We start from the raw sequence: 20,135 nt of genomic DNA, 5'->3' as shown, positions 1-20,135 counted from the left end.
GCAGCTGGTCATGGTACAGTAACCTAGATGCAAGAACGAAGAAGAATGAAGCGAACGTATTTCAACTTATTGCAAATCAGTTCTGCTGAAACCCGCGAGGTGGCGGAAGGGTTAAGAAAGGGAAAATAGACAACCACCCGTTTGTAGCACGAAGCCACAAGGAAATCCATACGGATTTCTCAGAAAGAAAGCCTCTTAGTTGCCGAAAAATTCGTCCTGGTCCGGGGATCGTACCCGGGACCAGGACGAATTTTTCGGCAACTAAGAGGCTTTCTTTCTGAGAAATCCGTATGGATTTCCTTGTGGCTTCGTGCTACAAACGGGTGGTTGTCTAATTTCCCCTTCGTATTTCAACTTAGTAAGATAAAAGCATCAGGACAAAAATTTAGCCAAGACATACACAGAAGCGCACACATAGCGAGAGAAATATTGAGAGAGGCGCGCCCATGCTGACAGCCTGTGAAAATTCAACGTGATTGTGAAGTGGGCTTCGCCGCACAGAGGGTCTCAGTGTGGCGAAGCCAGCTCTGCCAGCCTCCCCTCGCAAGCTCTGTCGAGAAATGCCATCTTTGAGTGAGTCGAACGCTAATAATAATAATAATATCTGGGGCTTAACGTCCCAAAACCACGACATGATTATGAGAGACGCCGTAGTGGAGGGCTCCGGAAATTTCGACCACCTGGGGTTCTTCAACGTGCACCTAAATCTAAGTACACGAGCCTCAAACATCTTCGCCTCCATCGAAAATGCAGCCGCCGCGGCCGGGATTCGATCCCGCGACCTTCGGGTCAGCAGTCGAGCGCCATAACCACTAGACTACCGTGGCGGGTATAGTGAGTCGAACGCCAACTGCACTCTCATGCGCGGACACGTTGGCGTATAGATTGAGGAACAACAACAATAATAATACTAATTTGTGGTTTTTATGCACCAACAACACGATATGATTATGAGGCACGCCGCGTATTGCAGGGCTTCGAAAGTTTCAACTATCTGGTGTTCTTTAACGTGCACTGACATGGCACAGTACGCGGGTCTCTAGCAATACGCGTCCACTGAAATGCGACCGCCACGGCCGGGATCGAACCCGGGACTTTCGAGTCAGCAGCCGAGCCCCGTAACCACTATACAGCCGCGGCGGACTAAAGAATAAGGAGTAAAATATAAAATTCGCTATGTTGTCAGAAACCCCGAGCGTAGCCGTATAGAAAAATAACGAAACGTGATCCTTTACACCTGTCAACGATAAATGTCACGCAAACACAGTCTTTCCTCAACTGTTTCCTTTGACCTGTTATAGCATTATTGATCTTTCTGATCAATTAGTTTATTGTACTGCGGCTGCTTATGCAGTTGTTTGAGGTTACACAGCCTAAACAAGTTAAGATACAGCACCAGCGTGCTAACTTAACGATTCTCTATACGTCAGGGATGGTGTTTACAAGCTGAACAAATCTGAACCAAATGAACAACAAATTTTGTACACGTCGGGAGTTTTCCAGCGCGTAGCGATTACATATAAGTTATCGCAAAATGAAAAACAGCCACCACGATTGTTGCGCAGTGGCATGCGTTCGACCCGGCACCGGATTCACAAAACTTAGAAAAGAAAAAAAAACCGACAGAATGCGTTGGAAGACGCCGTAAATAACGCAGACAAAAAATCTTGATGCTCCAACAATGGCGGGTTGGAAGGCTGCCGTGAAGGAGGGGGCCGTAAAATATAACTGAAGAAAAAGAAAGATAATAAACTTACTCAGTGGACGCAGTGCGCGCTGCGTATGAAGAATGAAGCATTGAATGGCTAAGGAACAGAGGAAAGAACAGGCATTTCCTTATTGTCCGCTTTAGAATAGCAAGAATCGCGCTGGCTGAAAATGCCCCGGAATTTAAAATAAAGAAAAAAAACGAACTTTCAGCAGTACTCAGGGGACATGTGCTCTCTGGAAAATGAAGAAACATGAGTAACGCACATGCCTGAAGGATAGACGCGGTGGGACCAATTAGGGTGAAGCGAGATTGGTTTTGCGAGAGGGATTACAATTAGAGCTCTTGTTTGAGCACTGGATGCAACGATGCAAAACATATTAGTTGTGCAGGATGCATAGATAGATAGATAGATAGATAGATAGATAGATAGATAGATAGATAGATAGATAGATAGATAGATAGATAGATAGATAGATAGATAGATAGATAGATAGATAGATAGATAGATAGATAGATAGATAGATAGATAGATAGATAGATAGATAGATAGATAGACAGACAGACAGACAGACAGACAGACAGACAGACAGACAGACAGACAGACAGACAGACAGACAGACAGACAGACAGACAGACAGACAGACAGACAGACAGACAGATAGATAGATAGATAGATAGATAGATAGATAGATAGATAGATAGATAGATAGATAGATAGATAGATAGATAGATAGATAGATAGATAGATAGATAGATAGATAGATAGATTTGCAGAGTATTTTTCAAATGTAAAAACTACGTCGTCTTCATTAACTGTTGCTGTAGATATAGCTAAATACTGATTGATAGGCAATACTGAGATAAAAGTATAAGGCGAGGATTATTCAGTCATTATGCCTTGACATTGCCCTTAATGAAATTATGCCTTAATGATATGCCGAAGCAATATTTCCCCTTTGTTCATTGTGTTTGAAAACTTTCAAATTTATCCCGATGTTTCGAAACGACTGATTAATAAATAAATAGGCAACTTTACGTGAGCTGAAAAGACCAGCTCATTACTTCAACCCGCTTGAAGGGACTTCAAATAAAGCGTTCACTGAAGCCATATTTCATAAGTGTGAAGTGCAGTATAGACGCTTGAGATGAGGACATTTTAAACAAGTTCGCTAATCTGAACGTTTTTTTCGTGCTCTTTGGGAGATTAAACATTGCTACAAATATAGTCGATGTGCTTCTCCTGATATATGAAATGAAGCACAGGAGTTAACCCTTGTTTGAACTGGCGACAGCGATTGATCAATCAATATTGCGGACAGAATGAGAGATGAAACAATAGAGAGTTGGGAACGTTTTAGGTGTTTCGAAATAAAATTACTTACTCTAAAAAATACCCTCGCTGGTTCGGTAATCGAACCTGCGTCCACAACCTCAGAATTGCTAAGCCAGGTTAACCATCAAGAACGTCAGCCATCCGCTATGCCAAGGCGGATAAATGTTTCATTTGAGGCACCCAACGAAACCTCGCATATAATAGATAACGACATCAAATAACTTTCAGCAATAAACATAGCAACATAAAGGTGTTTCCAATTGGTAAGTAGGCAGATTAATAAAACCGATTAAAAAAACAAGGGAAGACGTCTGGACGGGGCTGTCACATCAACAAAACTTCATAACTCAAAGAGGTGTGCAGATTTTAGGCGGCTTTAAATGTCGTAACAAGTAATTAGTTCAAATATGGTAGGCGATTATGTACATCTACCATGACTCAATGTTGAATGCACAAGGCTACAACGTTCACTTGCCCGAGAAGGTTCCAACTGAACTTTTCATAAAACGTCCTCCATTATGCAGATTAAAGCCTAACCAATTTGGTTTAGGATGTCATTCGGTAGTCTGTAAACGTGTACAGTTACACTCTACAGGTATTGGTCTGGGGTTTCAATACGGGAGAACGATTTCTTAAGTCACTGAACTTGATGTTCTAGCAAAAGTCTAAACAACGACGCGGTGTAAGTTATGAGCTAGGTGAACCATATGTGAGCGCGTTCGATTAACTTGAACAAAAATTAAGGTGAAATGGGTCGCGTTGCTTTAGTTCCCTGAAGATATGATTCTTAAACGTACCTTTTGATATGCCTCTGCTGTTTATCTTGATGTCGAAAGAATTAGTGAGTTCTGTCTAATGCCAGAATGCATTTTACAGCCTCTTGTTATCAGTTGAAGAAGATGTTTCTCGGTATTAACGAACATTATGGCTTTAAAAACAACTTCGTAATGCTGACATGGTAGGCTCATATGAAATTTGCAAGGCCAATTGTAGTCACTATTATTATTAACTGCTAACTGCTTCTAAAACACAGGTGTGTTCGCCTGTCACTGAAAGCACTATTTTAAGATTGGTGAGCATCAAGGCCAACTCGGGGAACATTTGTGTTACTGGAATCACCATATGGCTACCAGAGCTTGACCAAGAATGGAAGGAAGCAAGCGGTTCACCGGCACGCTGGTAATATCTGACAACAACAAAATATTCATATAAGAAAAATATGAAGATTTCATATACCTGCTTCCCTCAGTGTTACGACGTTCAGGTTGAGAATATTCGTGTGATGGTGTTTGCCGCCTCAGTATACATCTCAGAAGAAGTTACTTTCAGAAAATATAGAGGATATATTAACTTAGCGTTTGTTATGAAGAAATTCAAGCGGCCTCGCTAGAACCGTGAATACAAAAGAAAAAAAGATTCAAGCCATTGATTCGTGGTTAAGCAACACTAGAGGCAAATTTTTATCTAAAGTAATAAATCTCTCATTTTGAAGGCTGGATCAAGCGAAACTTTGTCGCAGCTGTCTTCATAACAGTGAAATGGTCTTTCCCTAAGTATATTCTTAACTTAGACTGAACTGCACAGAACGTCAGATATGTATGTATAAGTGACGTATTATCTAAATCTGAGCGAAATGAAATGCTACATGATCACTACTTCTTGCGCAAAATTTTTTCTAAGACGACGGACGAAACAGACACTGACGGGTGCAATCCGTTAGGATTGTTTCGTCCGTCGTCTTAGAAAACTGTTTCGTCCGTCGTCTTAGAAAAAATTTTGCGCAAGAAGTAGTGATCATGGAGTACCAACTAGCTCGAACCCACACCTTGTTGAAATGCTACAGCCGCATTTGTCAGGTCACTGAAAAGGGCACGGCAAAAGCAGCTTCCTACTAGATACCATTAACCTTTCGTAGATGCAGTGCGTACCAACTAGCTCAGCTTTCAGTTTTTATGCAGATACCATTAAATAGCTTCCAGAACTTGCAAGCATGAAGTGGCTACGAGTTTACTCCTATGAAGACAAGAAGCGACAGTGCTTAGGGTGCAAATATAAAGTTGCATTCTGTCGCTCTGTGCGAATCTCGCGTTTTCATCAAACCTGTTACAGAAAAGAAATTGAAATTACTGGCAGTCTCACAAGTACATCGTGGCAGTTTTCAAAGACATAATAATAATAATAATAATATCTGGGGTTTAACGTCCCAAAACCACGATATGATTATGAGAGACGCCGTAGTGGAGGCCTCCGGAAATTTCGACCACCTGGGGTTCTTTAACGTGCACCTAAATCTAAGCACACGGGCCTCAAACATTTTCGCCTCAATCGAAAATGCAGCCGCCGCGGCCGGGATTCGATCCCGCTACCTTCGGGTCAGTAGTCGAGCACCATAACCACTAGACCACCGTGGCGGGGCAGTTTTCAAAGACAACGTGGAAGTTGCGTAGTCAAAATGACACTCCGAAATCCGTAGGAGTTCGTGGCCAGACTTGGTGGAAATGGGACAAAACTTCAATGCTTCACAGACGTCGTCAGATTGATTTAATATGTTCGATGGCTGGAAATGAATCTCAGCGAATCATGCAGATTTGATAGTCAATACGTTGTGTGGCTACCTAAACAACGTAATTTTGGAAGAAGAAGCACTGAGCATGCGTGAAGAGAGGATCATCAGTACATTCCACAGAGCGAGGCAGTAGGAGAAAGGCTCTTCGCTATGATGAATAACTACGAGCAGCGGCAAAAAAAAAAGCATGGTTAGTGAACGTTATGCACTGGTATCCATCATGCTCCCTGTGTACAGCGTATAGTGAGTGCAGAGCAGAAACGTGATGTTCTACACATGCAAGGAAAAGAAAACGCATACACTGAAGAAAGGAAGTGGGTTAATGTATAGAGGATAGAAAGCCTGGGACAATGAGCTTAGCGAGCACAGCAGCACAAACTTCATTGTTGTACACAAACTCATCCATCTATAAGCACTTGTCTTGAGAAATAAAGAGGAAAAAATGCAATGATAGCAAGTTCATTTTCTTCAAGCTTGCAGGAGTAGCTTAATCATTCTGACGTGTTTCTCGAGGCAAGCTCAGCGGCAACGAGGCAGAACCGTCGTAATAGCAAAAGTAATGAGGCCGTTAATTTTCCCGGTCAGTCGCTCCTCTTAGCTCTCTTTACGCTGCCAAATGGTTTGCTGAAGAAGATGAGAGCATTCAACTGTTTTGAGTGCAACAGCTTTTCTGAAAGGCATTCTCTGGATGCCTCGAGAAGTAGCGCCAAATACGTTCTGCGCTCGAGGAGCAATGGTTCTGAGTACACTTAGAGAAATATTTTGTTAATGTAGACCGCCTATTTTGATGATGCAATGCAATATTGTCGAGGGAGATAATTACCGAGGAAATAGTGACGGATGAGTCGGTAAAGTGTGAGATGTGAAGGCATGAGAAAGGATTGAGAAATACGTAGCAGGTTATCAAGGCGGCTGTGCCAAGAGCTGAAGCATTTAGTTGAGCTAGTTAAGTAATACGTGTGACGATTATATTGGTGCACACGTGCGCACACTCCGCAGAACAGCAAAATTTACAGATCTAGTCCATTCATTGTCTGTACATCCCTTATTGTAACATACTGTATGAACGAATAATAAACTGAAGCACATGAAATTTTGTGCGCATCTTTCCGAAATGTGACCGATGGCATGCTAAGAAAGCAATGACGTAGTTATCGTAGCGTCATCCTGAATTGCCATCATCACGTCGTCATGAAAAGGCAATTAGCTGTGTTCTTTATTTATTATTTATTTTTTGTGTGAATATCACACTCTCATTCTCAGAACGCATTTGACGCCTTCGTTCAGAGAAAACTTGCATTTCTGCAAGATTCATGGCAAGATGGTGCAACTAAATTTTTCGCCATCTTTAGTCAAAATCACCGCTTAGATCGCTTGCCTCAAGAGATACTTGTAAAAGACAAAGCTTTGCTTCACCCCAGTGATTCACTAGACGAAAATGAACTAAATCCTTAATACTAAACTTGCAAATGACAAAACTAAGAAGGGGACGCTGATGTATATCAGCACACAGTAAATGGCAATTTAAATATAAATATATTTTGCACAGTAGATAACAACTCAAGTCTGATATAGGAACTGTGAGAAAAGGCAAGCTAGTTATGAAGTGTAGCGCAGCGCTCCTAGCGGCCACTACTGCAAGCAGTGCTGTGACATGTGAATTTCCGTTTCTTTATATTTTTTACTGTCTGCTTTCGTACAGTGGACACACAGTTTGATCCAGCATTACTTCGGACGTTAGTCGAGCCCATCTTTAAAGCACGCATGCGCGCCACGAACTCTTGCTTTGTTGGCGCGACGCCATTTGTTAGACGAAAACTAGGTACCTTGCGTTTTAAGAGTGAGTTGTTGAATTGCCGGCTAGACCGAGGCATGAAATGCGTCGACAAGAAGCTCAATTGAAGGGATATTTAAGGTGATTAAGGTCAGCAAAATGATGCAGAACGAGAGTTAGCAGATCATGTTTTGTAGGGGCCCTTATCCCATGAACTCCCCCCGTTCATCAATCCAAGAACCATAACCAGATTTCTATTTAATTTCTTGACCACTTTTATTAGAATGCACGGTGCGGTGCCATGCTAGCATTTCAGACGTCAAAAGGTACATGCTGCGCCTATATCCTAACGTCCTTTCATATTAGACGTTTCTCTAAGTACGTGCTCCAAATGAGGTCATCCATCATTAACACTGACAGCCTGGTGGCATCGCACAATATGCCTGTTTGCGCGCACGTTATTGATCAGCTCTCCGGCGTGCATGGCCGCGCATCGTCGTTCCCAGTGGCAGTAGGCTCTAAGAGCTACGCGTATATGCATGCAAACTCGCATAAAAGTGCACTTATGTGTTTCGAACCATCGTTGCACGAAGCAGGCACTGAGGCCCAACGCCTGGCAGGAGGGAAGCAAAGCTTTGCTCTTAAGAGTGACACTTGTAAGCGTGACGAGAGGCGGTACTCACCTTGAGTGAGACAGGCGCACCGTAGACCTTCACTCTCGCCTGAGCACCGCCCATTCCTAACCTAAGGGCAACAGCTTGAAGCGTTGGCAACTTAAGAAATGTCGTCCCGTTCACGGAAGGGTGTCAGTCATGGGTGTCAGGTCCGCGTGTCACGATGCAGGTCAGTGCCGAACCGACACTCTTCTCTCTTTGCTTCTGACGTCTCAAGGGAGTTGAGGAGAGGTCGCAGAGCTGTTGAGCAGAACTTAGCAGCGCGCTCCGAAGAAACTAAAAGATGACAGCAGCAGGGGTTTCCAGTCGCTCGCCGGCGAAAGACAAGACAACGTTCGAACAAGAAGCCTTACACTCGCTGAAAGTGTTGTGGTTACCACGCGGCCACAAAAACAAGAAAAAAACGAGGGAAACCTTCTTCACAGCGTCGTCAAGGCGAAGCACAGGCCGGCAGTATCACTACTGGCCGTTCGGCGGGCAGTCCCTTGGCGCAGTCATCGAGACGGTCGGCGTTGGTAGTAGCATCAGCAGCGGCAACGTCGCGAGCAGTAGCATGACTATCGGGGCGGCAGCCGCTCAAGAAGAATGCGGGGGTTCACAGCGACGTCTCCGGTCGTCTCGTTCGTCGCAGCGGCGGCGAGCGCTGCAGAAAGACCGCTGGTCTGGCGGCGCGAACAGTCGGCGGCGGCTTTCGGGGCCCAGTTATCCCCGCTTGACGAGCGTTAGGCGAAAGAATACAAGCGGCAGGCGGTGTTAACGCACACGCACTACTACCCTGGACTACATGGAGACGTCGGCCAACGCCTCCGCTTGCGCATCGCGGGAGACGCTCAGGTCTTCATCGTCCACAGCAGGGGCCAGCACCCGGCACGGTCGCCGCCGCAGCCGCTGCTTCCGATGCGGCCTCTCAATATGGCGGCGAACGATTTTTTAAGCCCACCCCCACCTCCGATGCGCGCGCCCGCCACCCCTCTCGCCTCTTCTCCCTCTCAAACTGCCGCTCGTCCTCGGTTGTGGTGGTCCGTGGTGGCGGCAGCGGTGGTGGTGCTCTCGAACTGCCCGCTACTGTAATTCACTCTCTCTCCCTTTCTCTCACTCTCCCTCTCTCTCTCGCACACCGATGCGTCGTCTGCAAGCTGCGGGGTGACACTCGAGCGATACCCTTCACGTATTCGTCGTCTAGCTCAGGTCTTCGTCGTCCCGCTGTACCTGGCTCGTCGTGTGCGTGTTTGTAGCGGCCGCCGACGCCATAGTCGTGCCGGGAGATCTCGTCGTTTGCACCACCCGCTTTTTTTCCCTCCCTTCCTTTTCCCCTTAACCCCGCAAGCAGCCTTCGCTTCGTGCGTGCGTCAGGGAAAGGCCGGGCGGGAGCTCGTCGGCATGCTTTTTTTTGCGCCCTGCTTTGTTCGTGGTTTCGGTACACCTTATGACGTCAGCGAGCGGCGCTGCAGCGCCGGACGATCAATCGAGGGGATGAGAGGCGAGAGCGATGTTTTCAGAGGCGACTGTCAGATGGCGCCACGAGCGGTGTTAGGGCATCGTTTTCGGGGTTGTCCGTAAGGAGGCGACACTGCGCAAGCGAAATTGGGGAAAGATCTGCGGCGCGATAAGCAAGCGAAGAAGCACTGGTGCTTCCGGTTCTTGCAATCGCTGCCCCCTCCGCTAATGACACTGTTGAATGAGACAGGCACTTCAAGCTAGCGAAGGTCACTACAGACTAATTAACGCTAGTCAAAATTAAACAAGGTGAATAAATGTATCTATCATGAATCACGAAGTATTTACTTCAGTTAACTTCACACGATGCACGCTTGTTTCCCTAGAAAGGTCGTTTTATTGCCCGCTCCGACGATGACAGTTTTACCGAAAGCTTGCTTTCCCTCAAGCATACTCATCAAACGGAGGAGCCATCTTTACAGGTACGCACCGATCGCATCGCGCTTTGCGCTCTGCAGCTCTTCTCAGGAGCAGTGTTTTTTATGTGCATTGCGAATACTGTCGCAAAAGCTTTCACAGATTTTACGTAATATTATTTGCGCCAGTGATGATTATCGCAGAAAGATTAACTTCGCGTTACATCTTAACACAATAGAAGGATCACAACACAACACAAAAATAGAACAACGTGCATGTTTGTCTCCTTGGGTGTTCTGTTTTTTTTTTTTTTTTTTTGCGCTGTTAAAATTTTTCATAAATAGAAGGAACGCTGGTAAAGGGAAACAAACAAAAAAGAAGCGTTACAACGCCCGTTCACTACGCCACATTGAAGCGTGAAAACATTTCATTAAGGAATATAATGAACTTTAATATGTCTTCGAGGCTGATTACTACTGCTTGCCCTCTCAATGAGACCGATTGCTGCTGGCCTTTCCTGGCCGCTTTTATGAAAAATATTCCGAGAAATCAAAATAACGAAGATTCCAGGTTAAGAAAGATAGACCCTGGTATGTAATTTTCAATGTTACCTATGCCAGCATATAATCTTAGACAATTACGTTCAGTACGTTGCAGCTCTGGCGGGATGCATTTGGTGATTTTTGTAGAACCAAGTGTAATCCGATATTAACTACGTGGCTTGGCTCATGCCCACAAATAGATTAAAAAGAGACGTTTGGCTCACAGTTATCTCGATTGAGATGAAAGATTGCTTCTTGAACACCGCAAGTTTCAAATGAAATCACGTGCACTTCAGGTATTAGTGCAAAAGAACACGATACAGAATAAATATATAGATGGAAGTCTGATAGCACTATCCTAAAATAAGTTGATTGATTTGATTCACTATAAACACTGTGAGTGCCAATCTTCCCGATTCAAAGAAGTCGGGGTAAAATTCGCACCATTTCACTCGAATTTCACTCGAAGCAGGATCTGTGAATGGCGTAGGATGCAAAACGATACATCCCAGATTCATTCTCGGGAAAATTATCGCGGCAAGAAAGTTGTTTTGAGTAACTGCTTGCTGGTATATGTGCGCATGTGAATAAACATCAAGTTGAGAGTCGGCGCATGTGTTCATGAGTTATTCTATGCTCTGGTCCTGTCCTCTGGTGCCGCTTCCAAAATTGAATTACTATCGAGATAATGACTACGTAATTGTCGTAAAACGGAAGCCTAGAAATTCATAATGAACATGGTATTTCGCTGACCGAGATCACAAAACCTGACCAAGTACCACTTAGCGAATCACGGAGAACGAAACCTGGTACCTACACAGCGATGGTCTTTTGCTTTGCTCCATATTTAAAAGCCAATTTATAGCCCGAGTTTCTTACGCGACTCGTATCCTTCCGGAGTCCTTTCCGCGTACGTCCTTTTTCCACGTACTTCCTTTCCTCAACCTTTGAATTAGAAACTTAGAAGTCAGCTGTTGCTGAATTCATTCTGACCTAGTGGTTTCTTTCAATCAGCACCTTAAAATATAAGAAAATGAGCTTTGCTTGTGTTCAATTAAACTTGTTTAAAAAGTGTCGCAATTGTGGCGGAAATCAAATCCGCGACCTCCCTTTCGGTACCATAAGAATAATATTAATAATATTGTGAGCTATGACTATGCAGTTCTGACTGGACACTGGAATGGCTGGAATGACTGGAGAACGGCCTTAGCTAGACACGTTAGAACTTTGTCTAGGCGTTTCAATACCTTATTATCGTTCAGACAGCCATGTGGGAGAGAGAGAAAGAGAGAGAAAGAGAGAGATGGCTTGAATCGCTCTCCCCTCCCCAGTAGAGAAAAAATTATGCGTAGTGTAACACTTAGCGAGCGGTCGTAGATTTGACAGTTGTACTGAATAAAGTTGGACTAACTAACAACTAAAAGCAATGAAAGTACGAGCAGAAATGCTAGTTATTGCACAATGACTTTCGAGGTACATAATTTGTCAGTCCAGTTAAATACAAAATAATCATTAGAAGAATGAAAAAAAAGACATGACATACAAAGGCTTCTTAAAAACGAGAAAACAAATCGATACAGACAGCTGAAATAGATCACAAGTGTTTAATAATTACCCCAGAGAGCTTGTTCATCACTGTATGTGTTCTTTGCGTGTATCTGCGACCGTTGTATATAGCGGTACCAGAGAGAATCTAATTGAGTACGGCATGACACCTGCACCGTTTAAAATTAACTGAACTTCAACAGTGCCACGTTTAAATGCATTCGGCTCTGGCAATATGCAGGAACGCGCAGGCGCTCTTTCGAGGATTGCCTGGATCGAACTCGACACCGTCAGTAGCTTAGCGCGGCCGTCTGGATAACGCGCGCGACCCGCGTCTCGCCAGTTCCTTTGAGTTGAACGCTAACGGTCAGGCGCATTAGCTTCGGGAGGAACACCGATCCATTGGGTCGCCTCCTCGTCTGCGCAAACACAACCGAAGGTATATTGACTAAACGTGACGCACGGGGTACGTGCACTGATGAGCTGTTCCAGAAACCACGTTCAACTCGTTCTACAATTGTACAGTACAGTGCGCCTACTAAGTCAATGTTATTACGACTACTTTATAACCCGAGTCAAAGCAGTCCGTTTAAGTGCAACGGAGACCTTCTTTAACTGCCGTTACCGTTTCGTTGGCTAGCGCGACGAATTCCGGATGGGCGGACGAGCGACCTTTCGGTGTGACGTCAACGACAAACGCGAGTGACGTCATCGCAGGTCGCATTTACACCGGAAAAACATAAGTGAACCCGAATTATGAAGTTTTATTACTGATTCCTTAAGTACCAAGAAATGTATAGTTGAATTATACCCGTGTCACATGGGCAGTTCTGATCGCGATGAGGGCTAATCCGGATCGGATTTCTTGATCGCGATCAACAATGCTCGCTGCTACGCAGTGCAAACTAATACGTATCGAGCTTAGCGCATACGATAGTCAAATCGCCAGATCGCGCTGCGCTGATCGCGATTAAAAGTGGCCGTGTAGCAGCACCTGATGCGGATCGAGCCTAATCCGCCTCGACCCTGATCGCGATCGAAAGTGCCCGTGTGACTCCTGTATTATCTCCTCTTTTTTAACGCTAAAAAGCATTTTCCATGCACGTATTCAACAATAACATTTTGGTGAACGAATTTATATAACCCTACCTGTCATAGGGACCCCTTCCGCAGTTCACTTAGAGTAATGGGGTCCCAACCCCATAAGTGCGAAGTGTTTTACTGTATCTTGCCATAAAAAATGAATTGAACTGAACCTACAAAAATCTGCGCGACACAATAAAGATTACAGTGGAGAGTAGTGCATTGTACTACTATACACTGAATGCTAGTGCATGGATATAACACTAGAAGGTATTTTTCGTTACTACATTTTAATAAGAAAGAACAGTTTTTTCCTACGACTTAGTCATTTCCAAGGGAAAAAAAACATAAATGAATCTTCGTTTGACAGATATTGTTTGCCGTATTCTAAGATCTAAAACTACCGTTACGACAAAAGGGAGCTTTGTAGTGCCATCAGTCATATTGTTTCTACGCTGCAGTCATTGTCATGGATGTGAGAACAATTTTTCACGCTGGAGAAGAAACACACTCTTGCGAAACAATGAAAAATATATTGCAGGCCTAGAAGAGTATGGGGGGATGACGTAAAATATCATACTTTGGAGCCAATATTTTTGTCATATTTCCCGACAGGCTCATCAATTTAGGAAGCGCATTCTCTGACGCCCCAGACTGCTATTAGAAACTAACCTTGTTGTAAAAAGCAAAAGCTGCTTACCTTCAGTAACATTTGCCGGCGGGCTAGTTAGTGATGCATAGTTGATAGACAAGACAACACAAACGTAACGAGACACAAGGAATACACAGGAGAGAATGCTCACACAGGAGGCACAGCACTCTGCCTGTGTCTTCTTTGTCTTGTTACATTCGTGCTGTTTTATCAATGAATTCTGCTTACCTTATAACACTCTCGTCACGATGAACAATATACGCAGCCTAGCGTTAAAAGCTAGTGACAGCTCCATGCTGCTGTTTGTAGCTGCTACAAAAACACTGATGAAAGGAGCTGCTTCCAGTTCTCGCTGCGCTGACCGCGTCTTTCGAAAACGTCCTGTAATCAATTACGTAAAAACAAAAACAAGAGACGACGTAATAATATAATTGAACCATCGCTATTTGTTAATTTTCCAGCTTCATTTTTTATGTTTTTTTTATTTGTTCCCTCTATTTGTCCCATAATGAGATCCATGTTTCCAAACCTTTCCAGCTAATTAGGGAATGTGAATGCAGACTTTCGGAGTGAAAAAAAAAAGGATGGCTCGGTAAAGAGTGTTTAACCTAGCGATTAAAAGCGGATCAGCGCTCAGGTGAAGCCTAGGTCACCAAACTAAAGTAAACATTAAGCAAAGCTTGTTATCAGTGCCGCATACTGTTCCATAAGGATGCAAGCGTAGAAGGACAGTCGAAGCTTTAAACGACTTTGCTTCGAAATGAAATGGCAGCACCGCATGGACCTCATTAGATGGCAACACTGTAACATAGAAACGACCGTATTAGATTGCATTGGAAGCTTTCAAATTACGCTGTGCCATCCTCATTGCTACAAATGAGACGAAGCGGTATCGAGCGACCCCTGTATCACCGCTCTGTGGAAACAGGTTGTTGGAATTTGCGGCGCAATATGACGCCGCATATTTTTTATCAATATAACGCGACGGGGCTCCGTGTATGACCCGTGTCTGTCTGTTCTACTGCGTCCTTGTGTTATTTGTGCCACGTAAAATGACTGAAAAGTGTTTTACCGACAAGCAGAAATTTCTACACCACGACTTGGTGTGAAGCATATACGTTCAAGACTTCGAGTGAATCGATTGCAAGGAGGTCATAGTGTACCAGATACCACTATAGTAATACGTGCTTAGGGCTTAAGGGCTTTAGTGCTTACCACAATAGCAGTACGTGTTACGTAGTACGCGCTTAAAGGAAGCATGGTGCGTACTTCCGTGTACACACACGCACATACAGACACACACATGCACGCACTCACGAAATAACGTGACCCCGAGTCTGAACCTCAAAAGTAAGGTCTGACGATATAGACACCGGAGTTCAAAACGAGTGGCAACTTTTATAAGAGAAGTCACATAGTAGTATGGAGGTAGAAGTATCGAGGTACGTAACAGGCATTGCCTGAAGTTAAGCCAAACCGCCGCGGTGGTGCAGTGGTTATGGTGCTCTACTGCTGATCCCAAAGTCGCGGGATCTAATCCCGGCCGCGGTGGCCGCATTTAGGTGGAGGCCAAATGCTAGAGGCCCGTGTGCTTAGATTTAGGCGCACGTTAAAGAACATGAGATGGTCAAAATTTCCGGAAACCCTTCACTACGGCGTCCCTCATAATAATATCGCTGTTTCGGGACGTAAAACCCGAACAATTAATATTATTCTTGAATTAAGGCAAACGGGCACAATAAAAAAACAAATCTGCGAAAGTTTTGGGTAAGGATGATCGTCAACCTTAACCACCATATATTTCCAAAATGCGTCTAGGGCTGTGATGCATTCAGTAGAATACATCAAAGCCAATGAGACAGAGTCACCAGCCATCTACATTACAACCGAGTGCACAGGTGTCTTGCATTAAAACAATGATCCGCCCCACTTGAACATAGGCTTCGTTTACATATTTCTTACGAAATTTTCTGTTGCTTTTGAAGCGAGGCTTTTATACCTCACAGATTCTTGGTGGCGGCGTCGTAAGCAAAAAAAAAAAAAAAAAAGCCGGCCCCGGCGAGCGTACAGAAATTCCGGCCTTGAAAGGTTGAATGTGCGCCTGTCGCATGCGTATTTGTATGCGCCTTTTTCGATAATTTATGAAAAAATAACTATAACAACTAACCTGTATTCAACAAAATCCTGCTCGGTCACTTATCAATTTGATGAGTTTTACAGTAAACCTCAAAAGGACAGACTGGAGGACAAGCCCAACATGGACCCGTCTCTCCAACAGTGCGACCCAACAAAGAAAGGAATGGAAAGCCTACACAAGAGAGACATGAGGAAAAGAAAAGAATGGAAGACTTGTTAGTGAAGACGAGCTCATCGGAGATTTACTGCATATAAACATTTGTATTCAAGATGAAGAGAAACCGTAGTATGTAATCTAGAGAATATTTCCCTCGGAGGCGGTTTCGCTAGGTGGTGGGATCAAATTTTTTATTTTTTATTTTATCTTGTTTAATCGAAATTTTAGTACATTTTGTTCTTTTTTCTAATTTACCGATTTTCGCCTGCGATACTTAGGTGGTGCAGGCAGGGCATAGATATTTTTTTTAATTTTAAATTTCATTTTTTTCGCCCAACTCCACTTTAATGTAATGTCTCGATCGCGGGCGTGTAGGCGATCAGACGTTTTGATATGGCAGTCTGATATTTCATCGAGGTCACATGTCATTACCCATTGCCACGTTGCATTGTTGCCTGGATGTGAACGCATGACCGTCGTTGTTGACTGTAGCAACTGAATCGTTGCGCTGCTATAGGCATGTGGATGAATGTCCGATTCCCGGCATGGACGAAGGAAAAAGTTAGAAGGGAGCATTGCGCAATGTGAAAGAAAGAAAGAAAGAAAGAAAGAAAGAAAGAAAGAAAGAAAGAAAGAAAGAAAGAAAGAAAGAAAGAAAGAAAGAAAGAAAGAAAGAAAGAAAGAAAGAAAGAAAGTAGATGTCAGGCACACCGAGCACAAAGTTTTGCTTGCGCCCATTTTCCGTACCATCCAAGGCCTCCTAAACATTTTTTTTCTACCTGCCTCAAATGAATCGTTGAGCTGCTACCTTGCTTCGGTTCGCTTGCCGTTAAAGCTCTGTAGCTTTCCTTTCCCGTTTATATATCCCTCTTTCATGGTTATGAACTTATTTTCTCTCTGCTTTCTGCGAACACAATTTTCCTTTCGTATCACGCCGTCGCGTCCTTCCGCATGGTTTATGTGTATGCACTCGGCTCCGACTTTGCCTCGGTAATCCTATTTCCACGCAAAGCCTCGCAACAAGCTTCCATATATTTATCACTTATCCCGGATACAAGCGGTACACTTGATCAACTCTGTAGAAAGCTCGCCTTTTATTGCACGTTATACTGCAGCACGGTAGGCTGCTTGTTGTCGAAATGATTTTTGTACATCCGCCCAGACATTCGGGTACTTATTACTATTATTTTTTCGTTGTTGTCGGATATTGTTCACCGCATCTTCGGAAGTGAAAGATGGCCTAATGCCATATGTGCGCGCCTGGGTGCCCCGCAGTGCGCCTGCGTGATGTATTGCCTAATTTCCAACGCGCTCGTATGAGGACTCCGCGCAGGTCTGGCCAACGTCAGGGTCGCTTGAAACAGCTATGCATGTTCGCGCTCTCCGAGAGGAATGTTCAATTTGTATGAAGCTCCTGCTTCCTTTTTTTTGTGTTCTACAACCCTACATTGGAGGAGGAGCGATAAGAAGGCAAGAAAGAAAGTTTGGTCAGAACTGCAGCTCAAAAAAATTACACATCTCCCCCCCCCCCCTACGGGCAACCATGGTGGGATGCGAAAGCATCGCGGCGAGTGTGCATCGAGTTTCCGTTTTTCTTATGTGACCTATGAGACGATGGTTGTCGAGGCGTTTGAATTACCGCTTGCCGACGCTGACGTTTACGTTCGGCTTCCCCAGCCTTCCTCTGCCCCGCAGCGGTGGCGCTGCCGCTGCGACTAGCGCCGACGTTGACATTGTTCATGGCGTTTCGCACAGCGTTGGGTGTGTCCAGATAAGATCGAACACGAGGTCCCGGTCACCATTCCCGATTTTGATGAAATTTACTGTAAGTCTAGGCATTACACCCAGAACAATGGTTAAGTTAGTTTTGCGGAAAAAAAATTTGTTCGCCTAAAAAATAAATATACAAATTTTGGCCACAAAAAACACTTTTCCGCCAATTTCGCGATTTCTGAAATTTGAGCGCACCTAGGGAAAAAACGGTCCACTTTTTCGTCACAATATTTATTCCCCTTAAAGAACAAGTGAAATACAATCTTATGAGTCTATTATTTTTCTTGCTTGTCGAAGCACTTTTGAAGAAAAAAATAACAAACTTGGCAAATTGCACAAGAAACCTGTACTTCAGGAATTTATTGCTGCAAGCAAATTAAAGTGAGAATAATAAATATTGGTACATAATAACTTTGATAATTTTTCTCTCTTTTAAAACAATTTTCGTGGTTTTATTGCGCTCCGTTTTACACCATAATTGGGCTGAAACGTAAGTGATTTACCAAAAACGCCGAAATTTGAAAATGATTTTCTCAAAAAGGCCATTTTTAATTTTTTTTAAATCCCTCTGATTGAAGTCAAGGACGTCGTCTACCATTCTGCAGAAAGAAACGTTGCATTATTTTGGTTGCTAAGAAGTTATAGTGCGTCAAATGTGACCATGCCAGCCTAGCGGCCACGTCGTTCGTTATGGGCTTAAACTCGGATATAATTTGTTAAAAATACTTGTACGCGACATAATCACTAATCAGCAGCTCCACACCAACAAATGAGCAGCCCGATGTCATGGTTCAGCAAGCTTTGTCTTGCGATCAGCCGCTTGACAAACCCGCAGCAGCGGCCGCTCGATGCTGCGGGCACTCACAATACATGAGTGCCGCTTTGACTGCGGATGAGCTCCATTTGCGCGCGAAACTACGCTCAGAGGACAAACGAGACAATGAATGCATCACTGTGAAAGTTAAAGGCCGTTAAGTGCCAACAAATGTCATAATATGCAATGAAAACTCTGCCGGCAATTTCCCAGTGAGCCTTTATGTATGTTCGTGCGTGTGTTTCTATGTGCGCGTGTATATATACACACGCAAAATAAAAAAAAAAAAACGCCAGGCCTGCGCTGAAACCACAGCGCAGTCACAGCGAAAGCTGGAAGATCGGCGTTTCTAGAGCCCGTTGTAAGCTCTCTAGGGGCTACAATACAAGTACATTAGAAAGGTACCCACTACGCCATAAATCACAATGTTTGTGAAGTTGGGAAGCACCTACTAAGCCATTATTCTTCATTCGGCGGAGAAGCGAGACACCAGCTGCACGTCTGTAAGGTATTATGTGCATTTTGTTGACGCGACGACTGATGACGATGAAGAATTATGGCTCAACCCTTTGTAATCGGTTGGAAGCTTTAAACGGCCCGCCAGTTATGTAAGGCGCATTGGGTGACGCCCGGTCGCCATTTCCCTCTCTCGTCATGCTGTATAACATACGTTGACGTGGGAGAGAGACGGGGGGGGGGGGCGAAGAACTTTATTGAGACCCCGAGGAAATGGATCATGCGCTTATGGGCTTCCTTTGCAACCAATACAAGTGCACTTGCGAAGAACCCACTACGCTATAAATCATTGTAATTTTACTGAGACCCCGAGGAAATGGATCATGCGCTTATGGGCTTCCTTGGCAACCAATACAAGTGCACTTGCCAGGAACCCACTACGCTATAAATCATTGTAATTTTACTGAGACCCTGAGGAAATGGATCATGCGCTTATGGGCTTCTTTGGCAACCAATACAAGTGCACTTGCGAGGAACCCACTACGATATAAATCATTGTAATTTTTGAAAAGTAGGGCAGCAGGCACTGTGCCATTTTTCGACATTCTACAGAGCGCCGTGGTACCTGCTAAACGCATGTAAGGCATTATGCGCACTTTGTTGGTGCTGTGCCAGATGACGATGAAGAATTATGGCATAGCCATTTGTAATGGGTTGGAAGCATTCAACAACCTACTCGTTGCGCAATTCGCATTGTTTGACGCCTGGTTACAGAATGCGGGTTGTGCGACGCTTGGTGCTTATTTTATTCTTCTACCACGCTATATTGCATATGCTAATGTGGTTCCTTCCCGACATGAAGCCTGTATAGGACCTTTTTGCAAAGCAGTTTCAAGCACCGGCATGGCCCAGAGGTTGAATACTGGGCTCCCAGGCAGAGGGCCCAGGTTTGAACCTCGTTCGATCCTGGAATTTTTTTTCTTATTTCGAGCGATACTGGTTACGGACACCGGCGGCAGCGGCGGACAACTACGGCGCCAAAAACGGCCGGTGAAATGATCTCAT

At 44.3% G+C, this 20,135-nt stretch overlaps 1 protein-coding gene across 4 annotated transcripts in view; it reads right to left on the bottom strand.

The window, feature by feature from the left end:
• The window catches only part of LOC119403133 (cGMP-inhibited 3',5'-cyclic phosphodiesterase A), a 317,071-nt gene that overhangs the window by 163,013 nt on the left and 133,923 nt on the right, over window positions 1–20,135 (bottom strand). The window contains exon 1 of one of the 4 annotated variants that reach the window (XM_049418818.1): window positions 8,068–9,128. The exons of the other annotated variants lie outside the window; for them this stretch is intronic. Coding sequence (XP_049274775.1) covers window positions 8,068–8,121 — 54 coding nt within the window. The 5' untranslated portion in view covers window positions 8,122–9,128. Of the gene's footprint in view, window positions 1–8,067; window positions 9,129–20,135 lie in introns of those variants that run through there. 4 annotated transcript variants of the gene reach the window in all.

This window comes from Rhipicephalus sanguineus, chromosome 8, assembly GCF_013339695.2.
Source record: "Rhipicephalus sanguineus isolate Rsan-2018 chromosome 8, BIME_Rsan_1.4, whole genome shotgun sequence".
Classification (NCBI taxonomy): domain Eukaryota; kingdom Metazoa; phylum Arthropoda; class Arachnida; order Ixodida; family Ixodidae; genus Rhipicephalus; species Rhipicephalus sanguineus.
The sequence above is the reverse complement of the archived record's forward strand: the minus strand, read 5'-3'. Positions and strand labels throughout refer to the sequence as shown.